The 20,361-nt window shown below is 38.5% G+C and overlaps 4 protein-coding genes across 18 annotated transcripts in view; 2 read left to right on the top strand and 2 right to left on the bottom strand.

Moving 5' to 3' along the window:
- The window catches only part of LOC103146627 (teneurin-3-like), a 290,558-nt gene extending 286,473 nt beyond the window's left edge, over window positions 1–4,085 (top strand). For all 14 annotated transcript variants that reach the window (XM_016677778.1, XM_016677776.1, XM_016677777.1 and 11 more), the window contains one exon: window positions 1,826–4,085. In XM_016677778.1, coding sequence (XP_016533264.1) covers window positions 1,826–2,581 — 756 coding nt within the window. In that variant the 3' untranslated portion in view covers window positions 2,582–4,085. The remainder of the gene's footprint in view (window positions 1–1,825) is intronic.
- A 101-nt stretch (window positions 4,086–4,186) lies between these two features.
- On the bottom strand, window positions 4,187–9,982 carry LOC103146626 (deoxycytidylate deaminase-like). The gene is made up of 6 exons (XM_007564629.2): window positions 9,735–9,982; window positions 8,971–9,070; window positions 8,616–8,751; window positions 8,199–8,315; window positions 7,200–7,296; window positions 4,187–6,087 (listed from the first exon to the last, which is right to left on the bottom strand). Exons 1-6 carry the CDS (start codon window positions 9,767–9,769, stop codon window positions 5,934–5,936), a joined length of 639 nt encoding a protein of 212 aa, XP_007564691.1. The 5' UTR covers window positions 9,770–9,982; the 3' UTR covers window positions 4,187–5,933.
- Window positions 9,983–10,839: 857 nt separating this feature from the next.
- On the bottom strand, window positions 10,840–15,136 carry LOC103146625 (centrosomal protein of 44 kDa-like). 2 transcript variants are annotated; one of them, XM_016677759.1, is made up of 11 exons: window positions 14,975–15,136; window positions 14,487–14,584; window positions 14,068–14,215; window positions 13,707–13,844; window positions 12,912–12,983; window positions 12,653–12,835; window positions 12,420–12,545; window positions 12,219–12,317; window positions 12,017–12,079; window positions 11,321–11,355; window positions 10,840–11,068 (listed from the first exon to the last, which is right to left on the bottom strand). In XM_016677759.1, the coding sequence occupies exons 2-11, from the start codon at window positions 14,576–14,578 to the stop codon at window positions 10,984–10,986; spliced, it is 1,041 nt and encodes a 346-aa protein (XP_016533245.1). In that variant the 5' UTR covers window positions 14,579–14,584; window positions 14,975–15,136; the 3' UTR covers window positions 10,840–10,983. The 2 variants fall into 2 exon arrangements, with proteins under 2 accessions (XP_016533245.1, XP_007564690.1); XM_007564628.2 differs by having other exon boundaries at window positions 11,321–11,358; window positions 14,975–15,135.
- LOC103146661 (F-box only protein 8-like) overlaps window positions 13,734–20,361 on the top strand; it is a 7,276-nt gene continuing 648 nt past the window's right edge. The window contains exons 1-6 of the mRNA XM_016677763.1: window positions 13,734–13,806; window positions 17,856–17,958; window positions 18,390–18,473; window positions 19,777–19,921; window positions 20,014–20,140; window positions 20,228–20,346. Coding sequence (XP_016533249.1) covers window positions 17,856–17,958; window positions 18,390–18,473; window positions 19,777–19,921; window positions 20,014–20,140; window positions 20,228–20,346 — 578 coding nt within the window. The 5' untranslated portion in view covers window positions 13,734–13,806. The remainder of the gene's footprint in view (window positions 13,807–17,855; window positions 17,959–18,389; window positions 18,474–19,776; window positions 19,922–20,013; window positions 20,141–20,227; window positions 20,347–20,361) is intronic.

The raw sequence follows: 20,361 nt of genomic DNA, 5'->3' as shown, positions 1-20,361 counted from the left end.
ACAGATTGAGAGATGATTATATACATTCCAATTTGACTTAGGAAATTGTTTCATCATTCAGTAATTTTTCACATCGCATTAGTTCAGAGTCACAAAGAAATGACAGAAAGAATGACTTCACCTGTGATGTCTTGATGCCAAACTGCAACATTACATCTTTACTCTGTATGGACAGTTGGACACAGATAGTTGGACATGCTGAATGTACTACTTTATTTTTATGTCTAAAAATTACCAATTGATGTTATGATGTTGTAATATGTCTGTCAGCTGTAAAATTCAAAGCTTTAATACTAAATGCTCTCTTTGGAGATTAAAACGCAGCTATTCTGTCAGCACCTGTTACAACAACAGACCCACACTGACAATAAAGACAAAGCTCTGTGAACAATGACAGAGGAAAACACTGGCAGAGATAGGAAAGCGTGATCAAGTGAAGCCAGTCACTCCCATCGCAACCTTATTTTCTGCTCCTTTCTCTTCTCCTACACCCACTCTGTTACTGGGGTAATTATATTGGACAGACTATCAAGCAGCCGCACTTCTACTCAAACAGTGTGTTCAGCTTCAGCCCAAAAAGAGAGTTTGAATCAAGACAGAGTCGCAAATAATAAGAAGGGTAGGAGAGAAGGGTAAGTAGAGGATCAGAGAAGGTGAGGAAGGGAGTCAGAAAGGCTCAGAGCAATTTAAAGTGTTATCTGAAGTGAGGAATCATTTTTTTCCAGAGACCTTCAGAAGCTGCGGGCGTGTTGACCAGCTGAGCCAACTAATACAGACACACACGTGCAGAAAAGATGGTTTACAGAGCAGACCACATGTACTATGTATTAGCATTGTACAGTTTAATGCTCTCCTCTGGAGGAGCTGCAACATGTTGCAACCCCCAGCAGTCAAAAATAAAACATAAACATTTTAATTTTAAGAAATACAACTAATAATCAGCTTAACGAATAATGAAACAGCCTTTTATATAAACAGTCATGGCCGGATTTAGAAGAGTAAAGGCCCCTGGGCTGGATGGAGTCAGTTCTGGTGCCCGATGCCAGAAAAGAAAATCATTTTCTCATGAAAATTACAGAACAATAATAAGTAGGGCTGCACATTTGCAGGGTCAAAATTGAAAGATGGTTGGTTTGCAGATGGTTTCCATGTTGGTCCCAAAAAAATGATCCTTTTCAAATATTTGAGTGTTTTTTTAATTAATAAAAATTCAATATTTTAATAAAGCAACACATCCAAAATGAGCCCTTAACTTTAATATGAGATACAGTGTTTATAAAAAATGCATAGTATACAACAGAAACATTTTTTTTTTTTTGCACTCGCCCCCAAAACCTGAAGCCCTGGGTGACTGCCCGTAAAGCCTGGCCAAGTAAAAGGTTTTTAACAGGGACCATTTGTGGCCCTTGCACTGATTTTGTGTATTATGAAGACATTTTTTTGTAGTTACAGTAAAATACCATTGACATAAACTTCTTATAATGGAAAATGTTTAGTGCAACACAAAGTATTTGTTTTTATAATCTTTTATGTTTTTATGAGTAGAACCACGTCTACCCAGAGACTTTTACTGAGAAACCAACTTTGCTGCATGCAAATCAGCTTTTACTTAATTTATCAAACTTAATTTAATATTTATCAAAGTTTGGACACCCCTGGTCTGTCATATAAAATCCCAACAAAATACATGGAAGTTGGATTTTGCACTATGGCAGACGGTGAAGTAATGTACATGAGTATTAATCTTTCTGCAAGGCACGTTGGTGGCTGTTTGTGTTTTAAGGCACTGGACATGTTGTGATGTCTCCTTGTTGCTTCTCTGCAGTCCATCTCAGGTGTGCAACAGGAAGTAACTCGCCAGTCATCCGCCTTCCTGTCCTTCGAGCGCATGCCGGAAATCCAGCCCAGCCGACGGCACTCCGACCACACCAAGCCCTGGCTGTGGTTCGCCACCGTCAAGTCGCTGATTGGAAAGGGCGTCATGTTCGCTGTGGTGCAAGGACGAGTTGTGACAAATGCTCTGAACATTGCCAGCGAGGACTGCATCAAAGTGGCTGGAGTCCTGAACAACGCCTTCTACCTGGAGAACTTGCATTTCACTGTTGAGGGACGAGACACTCACTACTTCATCAAGACCAGCCTTCCTGAGAATGACCTGAGCGCCCTGCGCCTCACCTCAGGCAGGAAGTCACTGGAAAACGGCGTGAACGTCACAGTGTCCCAGTCTACAACCGTGATGAACGGCAGAACGCGGCGCTTCGCCGACGTAGAACTGCAGTACGGTGCCCTGGTCCTCCACGTGCGCTACGGGACGACGCTGGACGAAGAGAAGACGCGAATCTTGGAGCAGGCACGGCAGAGGGCGCTGTCGAGCGCCTGGGCACGTGAACAGCAGCGAGTGAGAGACGGGGAGGAAGGCGTAAGACTGTGGACGGAGGGAGAGAAAAGGCAGCTGCTGAGCAGTGGGAAGGTTCAGGGCTACGACGGCTACTACGTCCTGTCCATCGAGCAGTACCCCGAACTGGCCGACAGCGCCAACAACATCCAGTTCCTCCGGCAGAGTGAGATAGGGAGGAGGTAACACGGCGTGAACGCGTCCAGATGGTTCCACCTCTGACTGTCAAAGACTAACACTAAAAAAAGTTCTGTTTTAACACTAAATGGATGTCACAGATTGAACTAAGACGGCAACAACTGCCCACTGACCCCCTTAGATTTCGCTTTGACCTGAAGCTACAGCTGTGACTGTCTTCATGCACCTGGGAAAGGTTCTTCAACGCCCTCCGTTTTCTGTTCCCTCTCGTGCTTTTAGACAGGCTGCACGCATGCCTTTCCACTTCCCTCCGACAGGCCAGGCTAACCTGACTGCCATATCTGCGAGCTGCCTACCTGTTAAACAGAGACTTTGGATAACGGAGGGAAACACAGAGACTGGTTCAGATAGGCAGCTTGGGGTGCGAGCAGCCGTCCGAAGCAGTTAAGCAGCCCTGGACTGTGCATCCCTAACAGATGTTGCGGGTACCATATGTCTGAGGGTCCAGATGGGCCCCATCACTCCGGTTTGAGCCTTGTCTATAGGATTTATTATTCCATGGCTGAAGCCATTGAATGGAACTGTTGTGGACTCTCTCTAAGAGAGACAGGCACAAAAAAGGACTGAAATTTGTACAAGTTAAAAAAAAAAGACTTTTTTTGTTGTTTGTTTGTAATTTTTGGTTTCGATTTTCTATATAAACTTGCATTTGCTTCAGAGAAAAAAAGGGATATTAAAATCAACAGAAAAGCGTTTACATCCTATTACCTACATGTATCGCACTATTACTACTATACCCACACCCCACCACCACAACAGATCATGAGAAGAACTTATCAAAAACCAAATGTTGCATTGTATTTTTTTTTCCTCCTACTGATAGCTAAGATCTGTTTGGTCATTTCTACAAGCACTCCTCATCCCTTGTGCTAATCCAAGGCTTGGAAAGCAAACCTCAGTGTGCAGAGGTAAGGTGATCACAGTTCACACAGTCTGTGTCGACCAGGAAGACCCAAAAGAGTCCTTTTCTTCTCCAAATTGTGACTGCTTCATAATGCATAGACCTTGTGATTTCGTCAGTCAAAGGTAGTAGTGCTGCTTGCAGTAGAAACTTGTTGTCATGGCTTGGTGGGGCGGGGGGGCAGCTGGGTTGCTGTGTTTAGCGACAGACTGTTGCTTCTCTCGTTGTTTTTGCTCGTTTTTCTTAAAGGGACAGTGCATCTTCATGAATGACATAAGTAACAGTAATAGATCAAAAATCGATGTGGCTGTTTTCTCATTGATTGTAGGTCTCTGGTCTCTTAGAGATTTTTTCTGTGTACATGTCTGTACAAAGGTTGGAAGGCAACTTTAAACATTTCAAAGGAAACAGAGTTAACATCGTACGCTGCAAAGGGTTTCTTTTCAGACAAGACAAGTCGACGTGTTTTGTTGATTTAACTTTATGTTGAAAGTTGAGAAATTCCATTTATCCGTACATCGATATTAGTCTCAGAGGAAGTAATTTATGTACAGTGTTTCTACGGTAAAGAATAAAAATCTTTAAAACTCCTGTTGTTTTGGTGTCTTCCTTTAACTGGCAGTAATTGATTTAGTTTTGATTGTAATTGCAACAAATCAACATGAAACATTAAAATAAAGTTCAAATTCAAACCCCTTTTATGCATTTATTCTGCTAATTTGTGTCAGAAATGACATTCAGTGAAATTACATTTATTTGGAACATATAAAATGTAAAAGAAGACATTAAATGTATACAGTTATTTGTGCTATGGTTTGGATATTTAAACCTCAACCAGAATCAGGACTAGAACCAATGAACAGCTGCTGCGGTTTGCGCCGCCATGGCGACTGGATTCAGAGATTGGACTGGGAGGGTTGGGTTCCTCCTCGGCCTGGGGCTGCTGCGGTTTCTGGGAGCACCAAGTGCTGCAAGCTTTCCACCCATCTCACCATTCAAACAACTTCACACCCTCCTGGTGTAAAATTAACACGCACAGCTAGTAAACGCTCATCCGTGACGAAGAATCCAAATGAAGGTCAAAGATTCCCATTTCATCAAAACAAAAAAGTAAATGGGCATAAAAAAAACGAATTCCTGTCAAGAATTATTCTCCAACAGACCAAGTTTTACTTGGTGGAGTAAAACCAAAGTTTTCACTCTGAAAGCAGGATTTCATATCTTTTGTTCTCAAAACTTTTAAAGTCCTGCTTTTCAGTTTGAAAGCAGGACTTAATGTCTCTTCTCAAAACTTGTATTGCTTGTACTCTGAACTTCTGCTCTTTCAAATATTCACTGTGCTCTCTCAAACGTTTCTCCTCACGCTCAAAACTTGTGTAATCGTATCAAATCTTGCACACTTCTGCTCCCTTACAAATCATTTTCTGCTCTCTCAGAAGAGAACAGTCCCTGGCAACCTGTCAGCCAATAGAATTAAAGTGTTATACTGGATTTTTTTGTTTCCTTCTAAAGGTTGTGCCTGTGTGGCTACTGAAGATTGCAGTAACCTGCACCGCCCACTAGATGTTTCTCTCTACATTACGAGGCAACATCATGCTTTCAAATTGAAACTGTAAGCACAAGTACTAAAGGTTTTGAGAACTAGAGACATGAAATCCTGCTTTCAAATTAAAAATGCGTCCTCTCCAATTATGGCAGAAAAATTCCCCCATACACCAACCCCAATACATTTTATCAAAATTGAATATGATCATACATCACCAGGTATGCAGAGAGGTAACATCCCATTAAAACCACATGTAGCTAGGTGGGGAGTTGTGCTAATTGTAAGTCGTCTTTACAAAAAACAGCTTTTTGTTCATCTATGGAATTATGCAAACTGTGAACATGCTTTTTAAAGAATAAAAAGCATTAAGTCATTAAGCTTTTGTCATCTCACTTTTATTGCACTGGGAGGCAGATGGCTGCCACAGTAGAAGGAGGGACAGTGTAAACATCTGCCTTCCCTCCTCATTAATAAGAATACAAATTCAATGGTGTGCATCTGATTAGCTGTCAATGACTGTCGGCGTAACAAAAAATGTCATTAACTCACATAGTTTTGTGTGTGTGTGTTTTTAAACAAGCCTCTTCTTAGCATGTCGGGTCTAAAATGTAAGCAAACTAATAAAATGGTGGCAAACACCACAGGGGGATTTCCACATCTGTAACAATCCAGAGTGATGCACAGTAGCAATGATATCCAGCACCAAGAGTATTTACAACCAATAAAAAAAATAAAGCTACAGTAAGGTTTCAAATGTACACAAAAAAAATCATTAAAGGTTAAAAAAAAAACAAAAAAAAAAAAACAAAACAAAAACAACAATGCTCACGCTAAATAGTGCTATTTTCCAAACCATGAGGATTAAACTACTTCCCTGCTGAACACCAATGTGTTCAGGAGTTATTCATGGAAGCGGCGGCAGAATCTGGCGTTTCTCCGTCTGCTTGGCTCAGCTGCTCTCCTCGCTGGTGGCAGAGTCCAGCGTTTCCCCGGTGGTTAATGGAATTAAAATCAATAACAATCTCAGAACTCTTGGGCTTGAACTGCCTGTCAAAACACGGAGGAAAAACTGAAGGTCAAATCACACAGACGAGTTGATGATGCACACAACACTAGCAGGGCATGTCGAGAGGGTAAAGGTCAATCCTTTCCAATCAGATTTCCTGCCATGGCTCCTGACTCACGATGGAATCGGTTCATTCGAGTCGACGCTCTGTCAACGAGAGCTGAGCAGCTTCTAGACAGAGAGAGAAACTTCTCCGATCTAATAAAAGGCTAACATTTGCAATCAAATATGTGCACAGATCTGGAGACCAGATTGGACAAAAACCTGTATAACTTCATGATTATTTCACTTACAACAAGACATTTTTCCAATATTATGAGTGAAGTTATTTACTTAAAACAAGATCCTATATCTCACTGAAAAGTTACCTGTAAGTTAGTAAATAAGATAAAACTAAGATATTTGGACTAGAAACTAGACTAAACATACTTTTTTGTTTTTGTAGCACATTTAGAATATACTTAAGCTAGTTTGGAACTTAAATCTATAAATAATTCAAATATTTAGAAATTATTTTGGGAACTATTAAACCCTCCCATCAATTAAGAACACATCGGTGGGAGGGTGGAGATGTTATTTTTACCACTTTTTGAGCTTGTATGATCAGATTAACTTCGTTTACATCCAAGTTGTAAGAAACTAATAGTTACTATTTTGTCTGTTTTTCATTTCTGCCCCGATTTCCTTAATTGTTGGTGATCATGATAAACCAAAAGGTCTGAAAATCAGCCACTTTTACATTTTGATCTGCAGTGGCTGACAGACGGACCTGCCCACCAGGTCACTTATCCACAGTGGGGTTAAAAACAGTCACCCCACTGTTGCCAACTTAGCAACTTTGTCACTACATGCAGCAACTTTTCAGACAGAAAAAATGGAGAAAAGAAAATCTGCATTGGACATCAGAAAAGGCTTTTTAATAAAAGTCAAATACATTTTATTTTTAAAAACTGATTAATACTGGTCTCTAGACTTTTCTAAACAAGGAGCTCAACCTACTAAACCTCCAGAAACACCTGAGTGAGCTCAATTTCCCCTCCATCACACATGGATGAATAAATAAAGCAGGAAACCAATAGTGTTTGTGATCTACCTGCACTTTACTCCAGCCATGTCGAGCAGCGTTCTGGAAGCAAACATCTCAGGCTTATCATGGTACTTGTCCGAAAGATACACAACTTCTTTAAGACCTGGAGGGAGAGCAGCAGAGACACGGAACCGATTTTAGCTGTTAAACATGTAGATGCATCAGCTCATGTTAAACGACGTTCGACCCAGATCAGATTTACAGCAGACAGCTGAGGTGCAACTTTGCAGATTTTAGTTGTTGCCCTGCTGAAGAGTTTTTGTTAGTTTATAAGTTCTAAATTTCAAAGAATATTTTCCAAACAGACAAGACAGACTGATACGTGGCCAGATTTCCACAGGAACCAATCAGAGGTTATACAGCAGATATGAAAGAAGCGTTAGTCTGAAAACACTTTAAGGTTTTACAGCAATCAACTAGAGCTGAAATAATTAATCGGATTATTCGATTATTGAAATGATCAACTAATTTATTAATCAATTATTCATAACTGGAGTATGCAGACTTAAAGAAAAAAAATCATTTGCTGAAAACCAACATTTTTGGAGCAGTAATTAAGCCCAAACTGCAGAAAATGTAAGCACATTTTGCTAATTTAAGACAAAAACACCTTTGTCGAAAATATGTTTTACCCCCAGCTCATCAGGGGGCAGATTTACCTTCATTCAGTTCAAATTCACTAAAGGAATGCTGTGTTATTAAATTTTAGGTAATAAGATTTTTCTTATTTAAGAAAGGCACTGAATTATTTGTTGATTTGCATTTTTAATATATTTCCAAGAGTGTATAAATATGAAATACAAAATCTGCAAGGAGTCCATTTATTTTAATAACCAATTATTAAAATAATCGTTAGTTGCAGTCCTACAATCAACAGACACTATGAAGTGAAATTTGCTCTTTAAACAACCCCAAAAGTAAAAATGTGAAATTAATAACAATAAAAGGCTCTTATGAGGCGTCCTAATAATGAGATTATTTTAGCTGTGTGGTCCCAACAATCACCTGCTTGGATGATGAGTTTAGCACACTCATTGCATGGGAACAAAGCCACATACATTGTGCATCCTTTCACATCAGCGCTGTTCTTGTTCATGATGGCGTTCAGTTCTGCATGGCACACTGTGGGACCAAACAGACCACAGACTCAGCACAATATGAGGCGGGTTACTTTACATCCATTTTAACTATATTACATTACAAACAACAATGAGCAATATATTTTAATCCCAATACAGTGTGCATCCACAACTTACTCTTTTTACAATTGCACAATCCAAAACATTTAAGTAAACCTGTAGAATGTCCATGTCAGGTTTTGATGTGTTTTGTTAAAACATGAAAAAAAAGGGACCCTTATTCAAAATTTTTCCAAATTTTGCTCTGAAAAATATTGATCTGCATATGGCGATGTGTTCCTACCATAAGGGTATTTGGTGTTGAGGCGGTCATCAGCAGAACGCGACCAGGGCAACAGGTCGTCATCACAACCATTGGGCATGCCGTTGTAACCAATGCCAACAATCTTATTCTCCTGATTCACTATGCATGCACCCACCTGCAGGAAGACAGAAAGAGGGTCCGAAAACATCAGTTATTTACCACACACACACACACACAAAACCACGTTCAACTTGACACAAATTCTACAGAAAATACTCCATGTTGTCACGAAAAATCGTTAAAATATCTTAATATGTTAAGTAGTTCATAAAAATGCAACTGTCAACCCCTAGCCAAAGTATTTAGTAGCTTTATTCCGTCCATTCACATTCACCTGTGAGCTTGGGTCTTTGCTCCTTTGTGCTGACAGAAAGGCCACAGCCATGAAATACTCTGGCCACTCCAGGTAGTCATCCCTTTTCCGGGTCGCGCCACTGCAGACACACAAAGACAGAATATAGTTTAATGAATTATGGAGAAAAGAAAAGTTTAAACAGCCTTGTCTCGGATTAGCTGAATTTATTGTTTTGACTTCTGAGTAATCGTTGACATAGTAAATGTGGAGGATGAAGACTTAATTTAATAGATTTCATTTGTTACTCTGAAATCAGAATTTACAGGTCAGAAAACTCACATTTAAAGCCTCGTGATTTTGGGATTAAAACCTGGTGATTGTGTTAATCATTGTCAGTTTTTATATACAGCTCGTAATTATTTAAGTTAACCTTTAAAGTTGCGAGTTGGATAAGACTGAGTAAAATTTTGCTTGAGGAAAAATACCAAACAAAATCTTTGAGGTGGAGAGGAAAAATCCCTTCGCTCAAAGAGGACGGTAATGCGCATGAGCAAGCAAAAAGTCATATAGGACTGGTATGAAACTTATTTAAATATATCAATTGTTCAAGGTCTATCTTAACGTAACAAACACATTTAACACGACCATACCTCTACTTTTATGTCTAATACATGTGACAGACATGCTGACGTGGACTCTCAGGCTGGAGATCGAGACAAAACGAAGCGCATACGATGAAACATTCAAGTTATTATCTGACTCTTCGGACATGTTAGTCATTTGTAATATAAGCGAAGTTTTACCCATTCAACAGGTCCGGCAACTTGTTTTCTTCCATGGTTGCACCGAAGATAGGAAGCAACGTTTGAGCAGCGCAAACAAACACAACAGAACCCTGTTACTCTGAAGGGGGAATAAATTCCCGCGTTTACCGTGGGTTAAAGAGCCCAATGCGTAATCTGACAGGTGAAGCAACAACTTCTGTCCTTTCACTAAAAAAAAACTCTGATTTGTACATGTGACGAAAAATATTGTATTGCAGACCAGACTGACTTCACTGCTGATACTTAAGGAATGGGTCTTGTGTTATTTCATATTTATTGATTACCTTGTTAGACCTGCTCAGGGGCGTAAAAACGTATCTTATAATTCACGCCCATCTTCTTTATCGCCACCTGTTGGATACAATTTACAAATACAGCGAAATAATTTTAGACCAGTCTTAGCTCTTTGTGCGATGTATAATTTCCCAAAAAGGAAGGAAGTTAAGAAGCAGCAGTTCTAAGTTGTTCAACTGAATAAAATTCTAACAATAATTTTAACAAAACCTAAAGGTTAGTAACAGTTATACCACCATTCAAAATCAGACCTGTAACTTTTGTGTTTTGTGCACACAACGAATTTAACTTTGGTTCTGCTTTGCTTTTAGTGAATCATCTTCTTAAATTATTAGAAATGCAATGATCAGATACAATACTCCAATCTTTAACTATAGGACAGTCATGCCACAATGGTAGCTTGTGTCTTTGCTGCAAGTTTTCCAGATTCTTTTTGTTCCGACATAAACTAAACTCAGGACAAGATGGCTTGCTGCCCAGTAGTGTGTTGATTTCGCTTGTAAAACATCCCAACTAGGCATGGATTCCTCTAGATCCCCAAAGACTTGTTGTGGTATCTCATAGCAAAAATGTTAGCAGGAAATCCTTTCAGTCCCAGTAGTTGAAACATGGGAGCTGCAAAGTGTATCTATAACAATTTATCATACCAGACCACTTTTATTACTCTGGAGTCCAATTGTGATGGTCATGTGCCCATTGTTGACAGTTTTAGACGTGGGGACAGTTTTTTGTTTTTTTTTGATCGACAATAATACAGGAGAGAATGAATAAACACTACATTGTGGTAAAAAAATTACATTCACAACTATTTAATGTCAAAAGGTTATCTGGTAGTAAATTTAATGCATTGATAAAAGTGATCATTGGGGATACATTTATATATAATCAATAAACTTAAAGACAGAAAAGTGTCCATTTATTATAACATTAAGAGCTAAGACGTGACTCCGCTGTCAGAATTTAGATGCAGGATGCTGCAGGACTCCTTGTTCTTCAGCAGACTAGAAGTTTCCTTCATCCTAAAAAAAAGCACAAAAAAGGTAAAATAAAACACCAGCCTAACAGCCCTAATATTGAAAAATAGGGCTATAAAAGAAAAAAGGTCTGAGTGTTTAAATACAACTGATCTATTAGATAATCCAAAACAGAGAGTAACTTTGGTATGTTAAACTCCTGTACATAACATTAAACAGAAATAAAACATGCTTTTTATTGCTTTAATGTCTAATTGAACAGAATGGGGAACTCAATGGCATCTAATGAACACTTACATGTTAGTAATCCTCTGCAGACTTTCCTTTAGATCCTTCTGGATAAAAAAAGGACAAACAAGAAAAACAGCACCAGGTTTTTTTCTCAAAATAAAGTCAGTGTGTAATTTCTACTAATGATACACACAAAATGCAATGTATATAAAAAAAAGTTATTAGCTGTCTTATAAAAATGTAACAGCTCAAAATGAGAAAAATAAAATCGTGCCAATAGCGCCCCTCGTGGCAATTTGGAAAAATACACATACATCTGCTCTGATGCACGATAAAGGTGACATGAAAAGACGACAAAGATTGCTCTAACATCCATAAAGTTTTGTCTACTGATTTCAGAGAAGGCTATGCATTTTATCTATCCAATTTTTATTAAAATTGGAAATAAAACCAATATTTTTTAAAAGCTTAAAAAATGTGATACTTTAGAGATGCCTGCCTCATTTCTTATCAGAAACTATTTTCTTGGTTGAATGAAAAAAATATAACTTTAAATCAAAATCTGCCAGGTGTATGGGTAATTTTGGGCTTAACTATATACATGTTATTTATTTCAAGAGGTCCCCTCCTTGGTGTGGGCGCCCGACCTCCAATGGACTAATTGCAAATTGTCTTGCTAAACATACACACCTGTCTGTGTGAAGCATGCTGATTCGAGTATGACTGCCTGATAGATACTGAGGAGTAAGAAATTGTTCTCACCTGTGAGGAATCGACAGCTGAAAGGGAGGAGGTGAGTGGCTCTGCTGGCGATGAAGCATTAAGCTACGAAAAGAGAAAAAAAAAGCATTCATATGCAGTGAAAATACATGGTTTTGGATATTTCTAATCAACCTTACATTTTGCCTCTTTTACTGACAGACTCAACATCAGTGAATTAAATTGTTCCAGTTTGATGCCCAACCTGAGTATCCCTTAGCTCCAGTTTAGCTTCCAGTAACACCACTCTGCTCATCAGGTTTTCCCAACTTTCTTTGGGTACCATAACAACTTCCTCATCATTCTGAAAATGAAAGAGTATCACACGTTTTAACCATTGATGGTGAGGAAATGCTGTTATTAGATTTTAAAGTTAAGATTTCAAAAAGTTGAATATTTTATAAACCTTATTTTCATTTTTGAGCTCAAGTTCCTCAAGTCGTTTTTCCAGAATATTCAACTTGTTGAACGCAGACATAAGAGTGTCGATATTATTCTCCAGGGCCGAGAGTCTTCCCTCTACCTTCGATGACTGAAAGACAGAAAGAAATTACTAATAAAAAAAAAGTGTGCTCAGCATTAAATTATTCAATAAATATGAACAAACTATCATCTAATCTACTTTTTCATTACACTTGCATTTAAAAAGCTCTCCTTTGACTCCTCTTCATCTGGAGCTGGGATTTCAGATGCACCAGAGGGGGATATTTCAGAGCGATAAGCAGAGCCTTCATTATCAGCAGAAAAAGTGTCTCTTTTGGCTGGATAAGCGAAATAGAAAGGATTTCTTCTGTGATCTTCCACAAAGGGATTTTTGGACGCCTAAAACAAAATGGAACTTTGTTAAAAATAAAAACATATCAAGTCCTGGTGGAATAAATCTCAGCATTAGACTTACAGTGTCTGCATCAGTGAGTGTCAGATGACTTTTCTTTCTGATATTGTGTTTAGTAGGATACCTCACTTTGGGCTACAAAAAAAAAACACTGTTCAAACAATAATATGGAACTGTCTGTATAGTTTTCATACATTTATTTCCTCATGGTTAAAATTTTTGGAAGCATTAGGTGTATATTTTTGTTGAGCAGCTGACTAATGTAGCATTTTAACTTTATATCATTTCATCTGTGTCTTTCTTCTAAATGCTACATAGTAGCTGCATTTCAGTTCCAAATGTGTCTGTCAATATTATCCTAATGTCAAAAACAATTGCAGTGTTTCCACTGAAAAAGAAATAAAATCCCAGGTTAATAAGTTTGTTCACTTTAAGTCATTAAAAACAGGCTGTGCTATCATCCTCCAACTACTTCCAGTCATCTTTTTTTCCAATCGCAATTCTTCAAAATAAACCAATTCGGATACAGCCAAAAAAAAAGAAGAAAAAAATCATCCTACCGCAAAAACTTAAGAGTTTTTTTTAATTGCCACATTTAGCAATTTTATTTACAAAATGTCAAATTTTGCAATTACTTGATCAACAAAAACACAGCTAGTTCTGCTGATCTTAATTACATAATATGACCCAGTGCACAAATGTTGTTTTTTTTTTTGTTTGTTTTTGTGAAAAACTGTCATGTCTGTACTGAATCAGTTTAATCTGAGTTACTGTAAAATTTTAAGTTATTAAATGACTGGATATAAATCTGTCCCCAAGTGATCAGTTTCTCATTTGTTCCTTCTAAATGTGTGTTACCTTGTGGAGCTGCTTGTGTCTCTGCAGAACCAGATTAATGATGTCACAGATGAAAGAGATTTTCCTCTGAGAAAACCCCCACTGGAGGAACTGCTCCTTGGTCAGTATGGGCTTATAGTGGAAGATATCTCTAAGAACCTGGAGGCAAAGCATGCAAACAAGTGTTTGACTCTATAAATTTGTAGAACTAAATAAAATGACACTATAAATTTGTGTCAAACTTTTATCAAGACAAAAAATATCTGTGAGACAAAAACTGTCCAATGCAGGCAGAAGCTTGTGTTTGCTTCAGTCAGCAGATCTTAATCTGATGGTTATGTAACAGCTTTCTCTTTCTGCTCCCTACATGGGTCCGTGTTACCTTATAAAGCGTGTCAGTGAATCTGAGGTCGGTTTTGCCAGACAGTTCCAGTCCAGCTGCCACGAGCTGCTCAGCAAAAGGTGGAGAGAACGTGGTGAGGGTGAAGCTCACTATGGGCAGAAAAGAGGAGGGGTCTCCTTTGGAAAGCCTGATGCAGAAACAAACACCATCAACACAAGGACAAATGTAACTGTTATGGCAGCTGATTACATTTACACATCGACTTAATGCACTGTAGAAAACTCAATGTTTGATGTTTTGGCATGATTTTGACAATAACAAAAACTGTAATTGCAAAAATTATCCTTAAAGTTTTTTTTCCAGGCATAATAATTTTGAGCAAGAACACTCAGGTTTCAATGAAAAAATATTGCATGGCTTACAATAATTTTTGTAATGGGAAACTTGGGTAGGCTTACCCACTGTAATCAACATCTGATGGGTACTTAATCACTCGCAGCAGTGCTTCCAATTTCCTGAGGCAACTCTGAACATTTCCTGCAGAAAGCATTGTAGCCTACGGGAAACAGACAAAGTTTTTTCATGTATAGCATCAACAACACAGCAGGCACTATATATGCTCTAAGTGCAGCAGTTAGCTACAACTTTTAGTGTTTTGGGAAATATTTATGACTGACAACGTTAGACAACACCAGCATATCCTATTTAAGAGTCTTAAAATTGCCCCTTTTCGGCGTTAACAAATCAAATTAAGGTTCCACCAAGCACAAATAACTGTATTTTCTAGAATGTAAGGAGTTTACATCGGGAGCTAAAGCAGATGAAATGTGTGCAGTGTCAAATCCAGATGAACAGGCTTTGAACAATTATTGAACTAACTGATCAATCTTGGCCGTCGTCAATAAAAGAAAAAAAAGATTTTGCATAGAAATTAATAACCACTTACCGTATCCCGAACTGTAACGGACAATAATTAACAAGTTAGCTGGTGCGCTTAGTAAAATGTCGACTTTACTAGCTAGTACAAATTTCTGCCTCTTGCACTTTTGTTTCTGCCGGGTGTTCAACGGCACGACGCGGGATTGGCTGCTCCACGCTTACGTACACCCTACGTAAATCGACGTTTTGATACCGATGACGCAGCTTTCACGGACTTGCTTTCTGAGTTTTTTTTAAAACACATATAGAAAAAATTATTTATGCCCGGTTGTAGTGTTGATACCCCCTCTTTATATTGTGCTTTTAACCAGAAAAATAAGAGACATTATTTATTTCGAACATTGCGGATAACGTTGCTTCTGTGATGACAGCGGAGGAAGGGGCGGGGCAGCAGTGACAGTATGAGGAGGAAGAGGAGGAGGAGGCTGAAAACAGATGATAGCTTTGTGATAATAGCAAAGAACCCCGCTAAGCAAGGAGGTTTCTGATTCAGAGCGGATTATCTGTGTGTGGTGGGATTTGTTCGGGAGATGACTACGGGCTCCATTTGAGTGGATGAAATCAGCATTTTCACTTGTCCTAGTGTGCAGGTCAGGTTGTCAAAGGAATCCCTAAACTCAGGTAGGTAACAGGAGTTTTTTTACGAGGTTGTCTCAAAATAATAAAGTAAGGTAACAGTAATTTAGTATAACAAACAACACACGAGTCCGGTAACAATCTACTGCTGAAAAAAGTAGAAATTATGGCTCTCTGTTGTCAAGTTAAACTAGCTTTGCAAGCTAGCATGGGGATTTCTGTTAGCTTTTGAGGGAAAGCGAAACCTACCTATCAGATTCCTGTTTAGCAACTGCCGTCACATATTTGGCCAATGACAGTGAAGGGAAGGCGGGGCTACAGGTCATACTAACTTGCTTGCTGAAAGTTCCACCGTTGATGTTTACAACAGTGCAGCGGATTTGTTTATGCAACACAGCTGATACCGAGAAGGAAAACGGGACAGGGCAGCGTGTTAAGAAAGCTGCCATCTCATCGTCGTTTGCTGCCACACTTAAATAGATCGCGTTGTCAACGAATATTATTCATTAAGTGCCGAGTACAGGAAAAGAAAAAGCAGGACTACTCTCTCCTTTGTTGACATAATTAAGGAATTAATTCTAAATTGAAGGGGTTGACAACCAACTCTGCCGATGTCGCAAACGAAACCCGCAAAATTTATTCATATTAATAAAATATTAGTACGTGGTTGTAAAGTAAAAACGTCTACGTGTTCTGAGGCTGCTTTTTGTCGCTGTGCTGCTTTCTTCACGAGTGACCCAAATACTGTCAAACTTGTTTAACCAGTGAACAATCATGAGGAGTATTCTTACTCAAATATGACCCAAAGCTATGGCAGTGCCTCATGATAATTTGTGGCTTGAACATTTTTTAGAGTGTTTCAACACAGTATACAGGTTAGCCCAATTTTATTTATTTGTTTAATTTCCCTTTGGAGCTAGTTTTTCTTTTTCTTTTTTCTCAATTCCTCTTACTCCTTGCAAAATTAGATGTTGATCATGTTTCTTCTGTTTGTATGTAATGATATATTTAATGGAGGGCAGAAGCCGACTGAGAATATTTGGAGTGAACCAAGAGACGCGTGAAAAAGCCTGTGAACAAAAATGAAAAATATCTGATTACTGTAACGACAATAAAGGATTTGACTGATTAATGATGAGATTATACATGCATTTGGACATGCTATTAAAAATGACACCGCTTTTTAAAACAGTTTTAAATCTGGTGGCAGTATAAATAAAGTCAGCTTAACTGTGTAGTACATCTGGTATACTAAACCGCAATTTAATAGTTAGGAAGATGTTTAGAGTAAAATTTTACCAGTGTTGATTTTTCTTCATAACATTTTATAGCAAATATTCCCATGCTTCATAACCTAAACACTTTGCTTTAAGTTTGAATGTAATAATATAATTGTTTAATGTAATATGAGCTACTTTTTAAACCTTTTCACATGTTATTAATTGGGTTAAGATCTGATAATTGTTCCAAAATTTAAAATCATGGTCTTTGAGCAGTTTTGATAGTGCTTTTGCCACATGGAACAAACTCCTGCATGCTTGGAAATACATAGATTATTATCAGATATTGAATAAATTGTTGAAAGAAGTTGGTCTTGATGGTTTTAATCTGACTTTTCACTGACGAGACAAGGAAGCACAAGGGTGCTAGTCACTTTCTGAAATCCTTTTCCAGATGTCTCAAACAAAGGAAGGATGATTCTTTAGAGAAAGGAACTGTGTAGCCCTCTTCTACTGTCTGTCCCATAGAATCTCCATCTTTGTTCATGAAGCCTCACAGTTTGAAGACCCTGATGATGTGCAGAGCTGTAACGGTCAATACTCTTTGCAGCAATTTTTATCTCATGAAGTTATTTTGACGTAAATCAAAGCATTGCTGCATGCTTTTATTTTGAGGTAACTGATGCTGAAATATCAAGACACGTCTGTCCCTCTTTTGCAGTTTTTAGCTTGATAGATTGATTTTAGCTGGACTCGGTGGCATGTGCTGATGATATGGCACTTGCCATATCTAAATGTAGCTAATCTGAACTTTCTGGTGAATATACATATTAACACTTTGCACAATAAAAAAAACAACTGAACTATCATAACAAAATCTGAAGGAAGATCCAATAAAATGTAACATAAGTCCAGTTTATCTAAACGCTCTGATAATTTACAATGCTGGTGATGTGTGGTAAACTACTGCAGAGGGACAAAGAAGAAGGCAGTAATGTTCATTTTTTTCATTAGTTACCATCAGTTGTCTGGAGTGATCCCCTCGGTTACGTTTGTTTTGTTTACTTTAACGTGTATCTGTGCTGTTTGCAGATGGGTCAGGCACTGTGGAGGCTTTCTCCCAGACAACAGCAGCAGCTTCAGGAAGAGCTGGCCGACCAACTGACTGAGAGCGGAGGAGGCAGACGAGACCAAGGTATTTCTACCATTTTCCTTATACCACAGGTATTTAACGTACAACCTGTGGGGAAAATATTCATATAAAGACACAATGTATTCGAAACAAAACAGATGAAATTGAATCAAAACCATTTAATTTCTTACGGCAGAGCTCTGATTTTGTTTGAAACCGTTCAGTTGAAGAAAGCCAATGGAGAACAGTCAATCTTTGTCTTCTATCTTGGCCTCAGTTGTTTAGTAAGATTGAATTGGACTGTTTGCTGCTCTTGTCGCTGCTTGTGCACAGTTTGGTCACTTGCAGACAAATGAACAATCTCTTCAACTTTCCATGTGAGTTTAAAGGTTAACCAGATAGAATTAAACTAATGGCTGTAGAGTTTGGGTAAAAAAGGCCATTTAGTATTTAGATTTGGCATTTCATTATTTATCTATTCATTTCCTTTTTAGGGAGAGATGGAGGTGGTTCCCAGAGAAGAGCACCACAGCACTGTTACAGCCCTGACATCTATCATCTGCTGAAGACACGCAGAGGTATGAATAAATGTCAAATAGAAAGCTCTACGTACTCTGAGTCTCTCTTAAACACTCTGCTAAATAATGTTTAAACCTTTTGTTTGTAATGTCAGACTCGATCATGTATTCTAATAAAATAAAAAAATCAACTCATTGGGAAGTTTTCACTGTCATACAGCGAACTCGCAGTTCTTTAGTGTTTTTTGTTTGATCTTGTTTGAAAAGGAATTAAACAAGGGATGGGTAGAGGGAAAATATTATGGAGACTTCCAAAAAGGGAACATGTCAAAGAATCCAGCCACAATAAGCCTGTGATGTGGGTTTGTAGCACTAAAGCTCAAAATGAGCAATTACTGATGCTAAGAACGTTAAACAGTCATAGGATGTCATTTTTATGTCTTTTGGATTAATAAAACATAACGAAAGCATGACTATGTTAAATGTGGAAAATAAAGAAAAAGACTTTAAAGTTTAACATATCATCACATCCTGCTCACATTCCCAGTCCTGACCAATCAGATTAATCCTGATTAGATCATCAAATAATTGTGACATGGAGTTATACTCATTTTCATTTTGGGCCACATTAAGATCAAACATGTGTTTAAACAAACCACTGAAGTTTGAACAAAAAGCTGTCTTTGGATGCGATGAGAACTTGAAAATAAATATGAAACATCTTTCCACTTTGATTTAATTTGATATTTTACAGATACAATTGCTGATCTGATTGATAAAATAATATTTAAGCACACATCTGTAATCTTGAAGGTTCTGTTTCTAGAGTCTAGAGAGCCAGAACATTTTCTTTTGGGCCGGATTTGACACCTTTCACTAGTGTTTTTTGGCACAGTGGCCACTAGGGGGAGTGCTAACATTGTTTCTCGCTGGTACAGGCATCCCTTCACTGGAGCTGGGATTAATAAAGAAGCAAACAATAATGAGATGATTCTGTTTGCATTCCTCCTTCTTTTGACAAAATCACATATATACACAGAGCAATAAAAAGAATCCATACAGTTATCCTGCTGCTCCACAGTGAAACAAACGGCTCTTAAAAACCCCATCAAACCCTCCTAAGTGTTTGTTCCAAGCCCACATTTCCCCAAAGGGCTCACTGCTGTTTAAAAATCTATTACAGAGAAAAGCTTCTGCATTTATAGGTATTATAAGAGCAGCCGTGTTCAGCATATTGAAATAAAACCCAGGTAATACGGTAGTTTGAATTTTCCACACATTGGCAGCAGGGAAAAGTTTCCTAGATCGAAACACATGTTTTCTATTTTCCCCTCTGTTTTCTGGGGTGGGGGGGGGGTTGTAGGTAAAGAGCAGCATGGGTTTATAGATCTGGAGATGCTTCCACCTGAACTAGGCATCACCATCCTCTCCTACCTGAATGCTACTGATCTGTGCCTGGCTGGCTGCGTCTGGCAAGACCTGGGACATGATGAATATCTGTGGCAGGGGTACGCCGCTTCTCTTTCTTTTCTACTTAATTAAAATACTTTGTAACATTGTAGTTCGTATTTTCTAAATCTGCTGTTTAATATCCCATCAGGCTGTGCAAGTCCACATGGGGACACTGCTCTATCTACAATAAGAGACTACCTGCTGGCTTCTCATACCGAAGACTCTACCTTCAACTAGACGAGGGCAGCTTGACGTTCAATGCCAACCCACAGGAGGTCAGTCATACACACCTCAGGTTGAGCATCTGCTGTGCCTTCAGCTACCTGTATTTTCTTCATTTTGTCCTCTTTGTGTTCATGTAGGGCATCAGCTACTTCATGTCTAAAGGAATACTAGTGGATCATCCCAAAGAACTGGCCAAGTTCATTTTCTACACCAGACGGCTCAATTGGAAGATGCTGCGGATTTACCTGGATGAGAGGTTGGCGCACACACA

This window comes from Poecilia formosa, unplaced genomic scaffold, assembly GCF_000485575.1.
Source record: "Poecilia formosa unplaced genomic scaffold, Poecilia_formosa-5.1.2 Scaffold164, whole genome shotgun sequence".
Lineage (NCBI taxonomy): Eukaryota > Metazoa > Chordata > Actinopteri > Cyprinodontiformes > Poeciliidae > Poecilia > Poecilia formosa.
Note: the sequence above shows the minus strand (reverse complement) of the source record. Positions and strands in the feature narration are given on the sequence as shown.

Bases quoted from the DNA above. Each gene is read 5' to 3' on its own strand.
- LOC103146626 (XM_007564629.2), bottom strand. From the start codon at position 9,769: ATGGAAGAAAACAAGTTGCCGGACCTGTTGAATGG. The intron at 9,071-9,734 runs GTAAAACTTCGC...GTGTGTCTGCAG, and splicing joins TTGCCGGACCTGTTGAATGG to TGGCGCGACCCGGAAAAGGG. The intron at 7,297-8,198 runs GTGATTGTTGGG...CTCTCCCTCCAG, and splicing joins TAAACTCATCATCCAAGCAG to GTCTTAAAGAAGTTGTGTAT.
- LOC103146625 (XM_007564628.2), bottom strand. From the start codon at position 14,578: ATGCTTTCTGCAGGAAATGTTCAGAGTTGCCTCAGGAAATTGGAAGCA. The intron at 12,836-12,911 runs GTAAGTCTAATG...ATTTTGTTTTAG, and splicing joins CACTCACTGATGCAGACACT to GCGTCCAAAAATCCCTTTGT. The intron at 12,080-12,218 runs GTTGGGCATCAA...CTCTTTTCGTAG, and splicing joins TGGAGCTAAGGGATACTCAG to CTTAATGCTTCATCGCCAGC.